Below are 11626 nucleotides of genomic sequence, written 5' to 3'. Positions count from 1 at the left end.
TTTTTTTTTTTTTTTGTTGTTTTTGTACTGGAAATTGAACCCAAAGTATTCACACTGAGCTACATCCCCAGGCCTTTTAAAATATTTAAGACAGGGTCTCATTAAGTCACTAAGTTGCCCAGACTGGGTTTGAACTTGCAATCTGCCTGACTCGGCCTACCAAAGTGTTGGGATTACAGGTATGCACCACCATGTATGGCTTTGGGCTATGTTCTATGTCAAAAATACCCTGCTAATCAAAGTGGCAGGAATAAAGATAACACAATCAGTCAATAAAAAAAGAGTAAAAACATATCTGGAAATTATAACAAAAATATTCATATTGTTAAACAAGTGCATGAGATCATCTGGTTGGCTCCTATCCTTTTGTGTAAGGCCAATACCGGATTTAGAAATGAGCCAATGAGCCTGGCATGGTGGTGCACACCTGTAACTCCAGCACTCAGTATGCGGCAGGTGGACTAGCGTAAGTTCAAGGCCAGCCTATGCTACACAGTGAGACCCTGTCTCAAAAAGAAAAAGAAAAAAGCCAATGTTCTCCAAAGATTTTTACAGCCACCCTGTTCCTCATTAGGGATTTGGAAACTATTACCAAAGAAGAAACTCCACGGAGCCAGGGCCTCAGAATCCTACCCTCTGAACGCCAAGGTTTGGATTATCGGAGCCCACATGTTAAAACAGGAGGGTGGCAAAGGCCACCAGCTCCCCTGCATGGCACGTGTCTTCACCTCCTCGCTACATTCCTCTTGGCAGAACTCTCATCAACAGCACCACACAGTTACTTTGATGAGAAAGTTTCATGTGGGCAACACATTTTATGAGTTTATATGAACAAGGACACCACAAAAAAGAGGAAAGTGCAGGCTCAGCCAGAAGAGCTGCCACAGAACAAGTCTGGAACGATTCTGTAGTATTAAACACTAAACCATATTTACAAGTCTAATTTGGAAATCAGTGCGGGAGGAAGTTGGGGGATAAGATATGCATGAAATAAAAAATTCTTATCTAAAAAAAAATTCTTATCTACACAGATATAAACACCCATGTTTTCACACTTTTTTTTTGCCCATTTTCTCCACCAGGAACAAATCAGACAAAGGAAAACCCAGCCTCTTTCCCAAAGTCTCTTTATACTAAGGATTTCTTAGAGATGAGCTTACTTCCCAGGAGGCTGGGAACTCCCTGGCCCTACCTGTCCTGACAACCAACCCAGGGAATGTTGGGGACACAGAAGAGGCCAGGAAAACTATGGCTTGCTTAACGTAGGCATTATACGTAAGGGTTTCCGTGCTGCTGAGCACTTTCACACTCAGTCCTTCATTAGGTCCTCAGCAGACTTCCAGCTTGCAGCACCAGGGCTCCGACCAGCTGGGAGACATCAAGGGAGGCAGCATTTTGATCCAGCATGTGCAGGTCAATTGTTTCATCGAAGACAGTCAGTCACACACATCAGCCCCAGGCAAGTCCTCAGGGGCTTGAAGCTGTAAGCCTTGTGGAGTGGAAGCCTGGGCTTTTCCCCTCCCTGGATTTCTCTTTGCTGCTGCCACCACTGGGCTCTCAGCTGCTCCCTCTGGACTCCAGATGGCTTCCTGGTGTGTGTGTGTGTGTGTGTGTGTGTGTGCACGCACATGTGTGCATGTGTGTGCACGCATGCCTAGGTTTTATTGTTCTGCCGCTGCTGCCTTGTCCTCGGCTGCTGGCTTCTCAGCCTGTGGCTCTGGAGGGATCAGGCACTGGACTTCTTCTGTGCTGATGGCTACTTTATCTGGCTGTAACCACCTCTTGAAATGTTCCAAGGTGCTGTGAAAGAGCAGAAGAAAAGGGTGGCTATATCATTCCTCGTGATTAATTACTTAATGATTAGCTTAGTTACTCAAACACTGCCTCCCCGCCCACCGCCAATTTCTTCCTATGATTATTTTTTCACTGCTGATGTAGGGAGAGCAGCAGCACTCCTCTGACAGCTGTACATCCTGGCAGCTCAGAGCTGGAATTTGCCCCCTAGAGGACACTTGGGCTGTAAGCAGCACCAGGTCCCCTTCTCATGCAGAGCCTTGGAAAGCTTGAGGAGAGTAAAGGAAGAGTGTACGTCTGGGTCCTATCTTTTTTCCTCAAAACTGAGAGACACTGTGAAGGGGTGGAAACACCGGAACAAACGCCAAATTATTAGTGAGGCAGAGCCTGAGCACATTTAAATTTCTTTTCCTGAGGCAGTTGGAGGTTCATAACACATATGATAGAGCACTTATTGTAGGAAGTACGATTTTTTTGTGTGGGTTGTTCTTTTCATGCCCTAGCAAGTCCTCAAGATAGAAACATTTGAGCAGCAAATGAAATTTGCAAATTCCTACAAAGGAATGGCCATTACACTGTTTTGTTTTGCTGTGTAGAGAGGAGGGCAATGTGACTGTCAGGCTCACTCTCATCTTCCACCTTCCCTAAGTATCCACACCTTTTATTTTTTTAATTTTTTTGGTTTCTTGAGACAGGGTCTCACTATGTAGTTGAGACTGACCTAGAATTCACTATGTAGCCCAGCCTGGTCTTGAACTCACAGCGATTCTCCTGCCTCAGCCTCCTAAGTGCTGGGATTACAGGCGTGCACCACCATGCCCGGCTTACACTTTATAGCTATTAGGCATTCACAGTAAAAAAAACAAGTGACCAGAAATAGTATGAATTTCATTGCAGGCTCTTTAGTAGCACAAAGCTGTAATGACACACTTGAAACAATGGTCAGTGTATGGGGAATTATGTTTCAGGTAGTTGGGTTTCTTAGCCCATCAATTCCTTGTCAAAAGCACACAAGAGTCACCTACCTAGTCCACAGAGTCCCCTGCAAAATGACCTCTGTTTAAAACATAAGCTGTAAAGTTTGAAAACAAATGCAGAATTACTATTTCCTAGGGTTTTTTCTGAACAATGATACAAGCATTCCCACAGATGGAGATGCAGGGAGCAAGCCCAAACATCAGAGGGGAAAGCGAACAGCTGATTGGTTCTTGTGCCCACAGCTTAGGTGAATCACATGTGACAGAAACATTTAGCTATTGTTCATTTCTACAGAAAAAGGAAAGCAGCCGGGTGTGGTGGTACACACCTGTAATCCCAGCATTCAGAAGGATGAGGCAGGAGGATTGCTGAGAGTTTGAGGCCAGCCTGTCCTACAAAGCAAAACCCTATCTCAAAAACACCAAAGAGGGGTAAAAAAAAAAAAAAAGATGAAGAAAAAGAAAAAAGAAAAGAAAAGGAAAGCAAGGCAAGCCAAGTATAATGGTACATGTCTATAATCCCAGCACTTTGGGAGGCTGAGGCAAGAAGATCCCAAGTTTGAGCCTAGCTTTGGCAACTAAGCAAGACCCTGTCACAAAATAAAATTTAAAAGCCTGGTGATGTAGCTCAGTGTGAAGTCCCTGGGTCCAATCTCTAGTACAACAAAAAAGGAAAAAAAGAAAGAAAAGGGAAAGAAAGGTATGGATGCTCAGAAATGTTCTGAGCTGATTTTGGAGTTAGCATTCCCGTGGTGAATTATGGAGTTTTGTCTTCTTGGAACTGGAGTGGATGGTGAAAGGGAACCAAATCTGAAAAGCAATCTGCAAAGAAATGAGTTTTCCAATCCCCTACCAGTTTTCCTTTATGGCTTTACCGAAAGGACAAGTGCTAGTCCTGAAGCCGCATGGAAGAGCAGCAGCATGAAATTTTTACAGAAGACTCATCTTTCTACCCTAAGTAAGGATTCACAGAACCCGAAACATCTATGACCTACAGGTAACAGCAGCCTGGGGCAGAAAAGCAAACCACCTGGAAATGGCAAGTGCCTGGGTCCCAGCTGTCTGATGCGCCTCCCCCAATCCCCAGGTAAGATGGTTTGCTCCTGCAACCCCCAGGTAAGATGGTTTTTGTTGGCAAAAGCCTCCATCTTTTTTGGTTTGCTAGCTTTGCTAATAACCCCCATCAGCACCACCAAGAACTAGAATAGAGGGTAATACTGATGGGCAGAGGAGATACAAGTAATTACCAAATTATTAGTGGAGCGGTCCATTTATTATGGGTGGGGCAGTTTTAGCTTTAATTAGATTGAGCCTTTGGAGATGAAACAGGCCAAATTTCTATTATTTTCTGAGCCCTCAAGGTAGTTAGCCTGACTGTTGATGCCACACTGATTTCTGATCAGATCTGGGGACATGGTGATTTAATAATTGAGATAAGTGAAAGCACACTGTAAATTAAGAAATAAAATGTTTTTTGTTTGTTTGTTTGTTTTGCTTGTTTGTTGAGACAGGGACTCACTATGTAGTTCAGGCTGGCCTTGAACTCACTATATAGCCAAAGCTGGTCTTGAGCTCGAAGTGCTACTCCTGCCTCAGCCTCCCAAGTGCTGGGATTATAGGAATGTGCCATCATGCCCAGCCAGTAAAATGTAACTATGAAGTTTTATTCTGATACTATCCTTGATTTTAGCATCTTAATCTGACATGATGGGACCCTCAGAAACAATGCTACAGATATGATGCAAACTTAGGTTAAATCATATCCCCCTAAGACCATTTTGGTTTTTTTCTTTCTGGTACTGGGGATCAAACTCAAGACTTTGCACTTGCAAGGCAGGTGGCAGCACCACTGAGCTAAATCCCTGGGCCCTAGACCTTTTATTAAAATTCAGGTTTTCACTCTCCAGAAATTTAAAACAATTTTTTTACATTTATTTTACAATGACATACAATGCTGGGCATGGTGGTGCATGCCTGTAATCCCAGCACTCAGGAAGCTGAGGCAGGAGGATTGCAACAAGTTTCAGGCCAGCCAGGGCAACACAGTTAGTCCAAAGGCAGCCTGAACTACACAGTAGTTCCTTTGTCTCAAAAAACAAAAAAATTCCTACTCCAAAACCAAAAATTGTACATAGTAATATCCCCCACTTATATTTTTTGTACTTGCAATCTTTTTATTCTTTTCCCTATTTTTACTTTGAGTAATTTATTATCAAACTGAAATTCTGCCAAAGAGGATAATGTTTTTTTTGTATTGTGCTTACCATGTACTGTTCTAAGCCCTTTACACATAGTAACTCACTTAATCCTCATAACAATCTTATAAGGTAAGAGCCATTACCCCCACTTTACAGATGAGGAAAGTGAGGCACAAAGAGGTCACTTACCCAAGAGCATAGTGAGAAAATGGCATTGCCCCCCCCCAAGTGTCAAGAGCCTTACTGGTCATTGTAGCAGAATCCTCTCTACCCTTCTGTACCCACGCTAGCTACAGGCCCTGCGCAAGTCCTTCCTCCTTCCCTGGGATGGATAAGGGAGCTCAATGGTCTCTCAACTCCTGAAGCACATTCTGTCACTTTGGATTCTCTCTTATGCTGCTCATTTGTTAAGTATATCTTTTTTATTTTGGTGGTGGTACTGGGAATCAAACCCAGGACCTTCAAACACTGAACAATAGTCCTAGCTCTTTTTTTTTTACTTTTTATTTTGGGACAGGGTCTAGCTAAGTTGCCCAGGCTGGGTTTGAACTTGTGATACTCTTGCCTTAGCTTCCCAGAGTGCTAGGATTACAGGCAGATGCTACCCTAACCATCTAAGGCAGTGGTGGCAGACCTATGACACACATGCCATAGTGGACACACAGAGCCCTCTGTTTGGCACGTGAGCCACATTGCCCCAGCAGGCAAGCATGGGATTACAGTGCACATAAGGGCCATGCAAACGCTCAGGAAGGAATAGTGGTGCCAGACAACGTTACAAGCCATGAATCATGGCCAGTGAGTGTGCTGCCAATGAGATGGATATATACTTCCTTGGACTGGCTGTTAATTTTAATACATATATTTTTATTAACACAAGATTTAGGCTTTGAGCTTTATAAAAAAATTGAAATTTAATATCTAAGATTTAGTAAAGAGGTGTTCTAATTAAGAGACTGAAATTCTTTTAATGTTGTGTTGTCTCTCTGGCATATCTGAATCTGTAGCATCATATCAGGTTGGTTGTGAAGAGTTTATGAAATACCGAATAGTTTCTCTGGTGCGAATAAACTGCTATAATACAGAAGATCCTAATGAGATTACTGACATTGTGAAATGGGAAGAAAGGGGCTAAAGGTGTATGGAAGGTGGGATGGGTAGGGGAAGGGTAATAAGGGAAAAGAAAAAAATGTGAGATAATGAAAAGATGGAAATAAAGTGTTTGTAGATGGGGAGGGGAGGAGAGGGTGAAGGAAGGCCAGGGACAAGGGGAAAAAATGAGAACCAAGACCTGTCATGTAGAGGTACAAGATCCCAACAATGAATGTAACTGTACTGTATCCCTAAAATGTACCAATAAACTCAATTAAAGCTGAAAAAAAAAAAGAATTTATGAAAATAAGAGCTAGGATATCTGTATTTACTTGGACAGGCTATGATTTTAGCAGAGGTCCCTACAAGGTAGTAAATGCACTCAGATGTCAAAAGCTTGGGTTGGGGGAACACGGCCCTCTTGCACTGGTGGTCAGCAAATTGAAGAACTCCAGCTAAGAACCACTGATGCAGATTATTAATTCAGGAAGTATCCAATTCTTTAGTGTTAACTAATGGTGTTAGCTATTTTTGGTATAGGGATAGATTTGTATTTGGTGCTTCATTTTAAAAAAATTTTTGCTTTTATAGACATCAAATCTTGAACACCAAAAAATGACTTCAACAAGAAAAGCAAAACTGAAAACAGATAGTGGAAGATTATTCCAAGAGGCCTGGACAGAGTCATTTGAAGTGACTAAATGCAAGGGAAAGTGTTGTGTACTTTGCGTAGTAAAAGCGTTGTGTGTCGCATATCAAATGTCAGGTGGCACTTTGACACCAACCACAAAAGTGTTGCCAAACTTGGTGAAACTAAAAGAATAGAGTTTCTTAAGGGGAATTTGAGGAAATATCATTTCCAGTATCTTATTTCTTCCAACTATGTTTCCAAAACAAATCACCCGATAGCTGCCAACATTCAAATTTCACTGTGCAGGGCAAAACATTGTAACTCCTCTCTGATGGGGATTTTATTAAAATGGCCATGCTGGCCGGGCATGGTGGTGCACAACTGTAATCCCATCACTCAGGAGGCTAAGGCAGGAGGATCGCTGTGAGTTGAGACCAGCCTGGGCTACATAGTGAGTTCCAGGCCAGTCTCAACTATACAGTGAGACCCTGTCTCAAAAAACCAAAAAAAATAAAAAATGGTCATGCTGCCTTGGAGTAATTCCCTTTTTCATGATTTCCCAAATAAGGACACAACTATATAATGCATCTCTGCGATGCCACTTAGCAGAAATACTGTTGAAGATCAAGTGCTGTGCATGGAAAGTGATGTTAGTACCTCACCAGGGACTTACAAGGGCAGGCTCTTCCTCCATGTGCTCGTATAAAAGCACAGATATAAATTATCGTGCAAGGCTAGCAGTAATTTTGCATTATGCTGTTAGTGACTTCACGAGAGAAGAACTTGTGGAACTGGTGACTTTGCCTGGAAGAAGACAAGCAATAGATATCTACAATGCTGCGATAGAGGAGTTTTGTCACAAGACACAAGACCAGAAAAGGCAGTTTCAATTGTTAGTGATGGGGCATCATGCATGGTGGGGCCAACATCTGGTTTCATGAAGTTCTGTGTTGAGAAGCAAAACATCCAGTTACTCAGTTTCACTGTTTTATACATCAAGAAGCTCTTCCTGCTAGGAAAGACAGCAAAAAATTAGACAATATCCTCATAGATGGCGAATTACAACGGGGCTCATGCTCTTAATTTTCGACAGTTTCAAGCACTTCTTATTGAGATTTGGGCACAGTGTGATGCTTTAGTTATGTGCAATAGTGTCCAGAGACTTAGCAGAGGACAAGACCCAGAAAGATGTGTAGCCTGTGTGGATGAAATTAACTGTTTATGAATGAAAAGGGGCAGGAATGTCCACAGATCACTGATATGTCCTGGCTTAACAAAATGACTTTTAAAATAGATTTTGATGTACTACACTTTGTACTACATTTTGATGTACTGAACAAAAAACTACAGGGTATAGGAAAAACAGCAGAAAGGATATAAAAAAATTTTATACCAAAATATCTGAGAGAAAACTGCAGGTTTTTGAAAGAGACCTTGAAAGTAGGCAGCTGAAATATTTTCCAAATCTAAAATGCATTTAGAAAATTCTACAGTGTGTGCTGACAATCCTATAAGCCATCACAAAATCTATAGCTGCAAAGGAGAATTTTAGTAACAGATTTTTATAGTTCTGTAAGATAGAGAAAACCCTGTCTTTTCTCACTTCTTCAAATAAAGCCAAATTTGAAGAACTTGATCTTTCCTGCTTATACTGGTTAAATTTGGGAAATCCGGAACTTCAAGAAAGCTCTATCTGGAGAAATGCATTCTATGACCTGTGTGCAACAACTGAAAAGACAGAGTGTGAAGGGGTGACAAACAATAGTGTAGTTGGTAGTTCTGAAGTTGTTTCTTCTAAACTAAAACCTCAGTATTAGGGTTTAAGTGCAGTGCCAACACTTTGTGTTAAATCAGTGGGTTTTGACTGTCATCTGGGCACTTGGGTTGCCATCACTGAGCTAGGTATGCCTTCATATACACAGCGGTGCCTTGACTCATGAACTTAATTTGTTCTACAGTTTTGGAAAAGAGGGCCACACTTGTGTTTGTGGGGGAAAGACGGTTGGTTGCGTCACTCAATGCAGTTTGCAAACAAAAACAAAATTTTGCCCAGTGCTTCTGTTTGCAAACCAAATTGTCTGCAAATGAAAGTGTTCATGAACTGATGTGCCACTGTATTTGATTTGTTCTCAATTGGGTCCTCAGACCCCCCCAGAAAAGGAGAGAGACAGAAGAGCCTACAACTTCCTAATAACACTCTTCCATGACACCAAGCACAATGTCACCCTATAACACATGCTTGATAAATGTATTAATTTGGTCTACATATGTTTATTGAGTGGGTACAATATGGCAGGAAACTCCATAAGGCAATGGAGATTCAGAAGTAAAAAGACATGGTTCCAACTGCTGACTGATCACTAGTTTTTTTCAAGTGCATTACAAACCTATAAATGAAAATAGTGGTCCCTGCTCAACTCTACTCAATGTGTGAATGGAATGCAGTTGGGGTCTTTGCCTTTTGGCAAAAATACCCATTCTCAGGACAGGAGAGTTAGCTCAGTGGTTCTGCCACCTTCCTCGCAAGCTCAAGAACCCGAGTTTGATCCCTGGTACCAAAAAAAGAAAAATACCAATTCCCAAAAATCTTCTAGGATAATCTCCTGTTTATTTATTTTTTGGTTTTGGTTTTTGTTTTCTTGTTTGTTTGTTTGTTTTGTTTTGGTACCAGGGATCAAACTTGGGTCTTTGCGCTTGCAAGGCAGGCGGTGGAACCACTGAGCTAAATCCCCAGCCCCTAATCTCCTGTTTAGATAGGCACATTCGGGATACCTTTGGAAGCCACTATCTCAAAAAACAAAAACAAAAAGAAAAAAAAAATCTGCTAGCCTAAGAATAAAAAAAAAAAAAAGCAAACTTATAAAGACCAATTTCAGCACAAAGAACTAATGTTGATATCAATTAATATCAGGACCCAGATACCACTATCCTTGAATTCTTTGGAGAAAGAGAAGTGTTCTCTTGGTGAAACAGACCAGGGATCAATTACCTTTCATCAGAATCCAGTCCGTCTACAAAGAACTCTGATGCTAACTTCTCCTGGAGGAACCGATCCCAGCACTCCTTCTTGGCTTGGGCCAGGGTTCGAAGCATGTCCTTGGACGTCACTTCCTCATTTAAACCTTTGATTCTTCTTAGTTTCTTCTCTAAAGAGATGAGAAATGGAGCTTAACCAGGAAAGTGAGTACGAAATGAATTGAAATGCAAATTTAACAGTTCTCTCACTGATTAGTACATCCACGTTCCCTGCAAAAGGGCTAATTTTTAGAGATAAAAAGGGATCAAATATATTCCTTTTTCTTTCACAGAGTCCTTGTCCTACATTGTATCAGTTAGATGTTTAACCCCAAAAAATGCAAAAGCCATAGGTTCACATAAATAAGTCACTGGCTTGTCTCCTTTGAAATCACATAAGCCAACAGGTATCTCTCTAAGGAATGCTTGTTTCCCCCAGCTTGACATGTGTATGCTATCATCTTTTTTGACTCCTTGAAAATAATGTCTCTGAGGAGTAAATGGCTTTTCTTCTTTTTAAAGTGACATGAAGTGGTTTCCAAACCTTATGAGAAAGAATTAGAGAAAATGATGAGAATCAATAGTACATTAGGCACTAAAATTGACAAGAATGCAATAGTATGAGAACTTTAAGATCTCTACGTATGATTAAATTCTTGATTAAAGAAAAAGAATCTTCCAACATTTAAAAAAATTTTTCAATCTGTGGCCTGAATATTGGAGCGTAATAAAAACAAGCATCTTTTAATTCCAGTGAGAGCAGTCCATATGGTTTCCTGATGATACATGTTTAATTACTCTTCTTTGTATTTTAAGTGTAACTGTTGAACATATTTCTCCTTTTGAAGAATACAAGAAAGGACATCACCGGTTACCCTCTTCCTTAATTCAGTATCACCTTCAAATGTGCCACACAATGTTTTGGTGAAGGACAGACCACACACATGATGATGGTTCCTTAAAATTATATCACTTAGCGATGTCACAGCTGTCTTTGCTTGGGTAAGTACCCTCCCCAGCATTCAAACAATGCTGAAATCATCTAACCGCACTTCCTGGATATCCCTACTATTAAGCAACTGTAAATGTGCACAGGTAAATGATGGCTTCTGGCTTATTTTTTTGGTAGGGGAGGTGGATATCAAGTGCAAAGCCACTAGCAACTTCATGACATGCAATCCTGTTTTCATTTCCAAACAAGTCATGTAAGCTACACCAAGATCAAAACAGAAAACCTTCTGTATACCTGTGAGCTATCACCAAGAGCACATGTATGTAAAAGGCCGGCAAGTTGATAAATACTAATATTTGAGGGGCTTTATCTTTTCCTGAGTATGTAGAGTTATGAATATCTCATGTTTAACTGGCTGTTTTTAATTATTCCTCTTATCAGTGCATTCTTTTTGACACAGGTTTACCGGGGAATAAAAAAATCTTCACATTGTCTGGCCTTGATTGTCATAGTGAAAGGTGCTTTTGGGGACTAGAAAAGGTCTTCCCCCTCTCTTGAATGTGCTAAGTTCCTACGTGTGATCCCCAAAGGGCAGGTAGAAAGAGGAGCTATTACATCCCCCAAACCTGCCTGCCACTGTCATCCAGTCCCAGCCCCTTCTAGGAGAGTTTCTTATAATCCCTGATCACATGGCACTAACCACCTGAAAGGTCTGCTACTGTTGTCTGCTGTTTCTCCTCCTCTTTATCATTAAGCAGGTGTTCTGGTTACAAGCAGAACTTCCAACCTTGTTGGCCGTGGCTACAAGCATTATTATTCCATCTTTGATAGCTTCCCAACAAATTTCATATTACTCCCTCATCTTTCTCGTTCTCTATCATTCTGTGTTTTTCTGCAGTCTATTAATGAAATTCCTTTTGTTTTCCCAAGACATTTCCCTTTTTTTTTTTTTTTTTTTTTTTTTTTT

At 41.1% G+C, this 11626-nt stretch overlaps 1 protein-coding gene across 1 annotated transcript in view; it reads right to left on the bottom strand.

Annotated features, from left to right (window-relative positions):
- Window positions 1-1044: 1044 nt before the first annotated feature.
- The window catches only part of Ccdc32 (coiled-coil domain containing 32), a 14878-nt gene continuing 4296 nt past the window's right edge, over window positions 1045-11626 (bottom strand). The window contains exons 3-4 of the mRNA XM_010624684.2: window positions 9682-9838; window positions 1045-1800 (exon numbers count right to left, since the gene is read on the bottom strand). Of these exons, the coding sequence (XP_010622986.1) occupies window positions 1662-1800; window positions 9682-9838 (296 nt within the window). The 3' untranslated portion in view covers window positions 1045-1661. The remainder of the gene's footprint in view (window positions 1801-9681; window positions 9839-11626) is intronic.

Source organism: Fukomys damarensis, unplaced genomic scaffold (assembly GCF_012274545.1).
Source record: "Fukomys damarensis isolate Sample0158 unplaced genomic scaffold, DMR_v1.0_HiC HiC_scaffold_17, whole genome shotgun sequence".
Lineage (NCBI taxonomy): Eukaryota > Metazoa > Chordata > Mammalia > Rodentia > Bathyergidae > Fukomys > Fukomys damarensis.
Note: the sequence above shows the minus strand (reverse complement) of the source record. Positions and strands in the feature narration are given on the sequence as shown.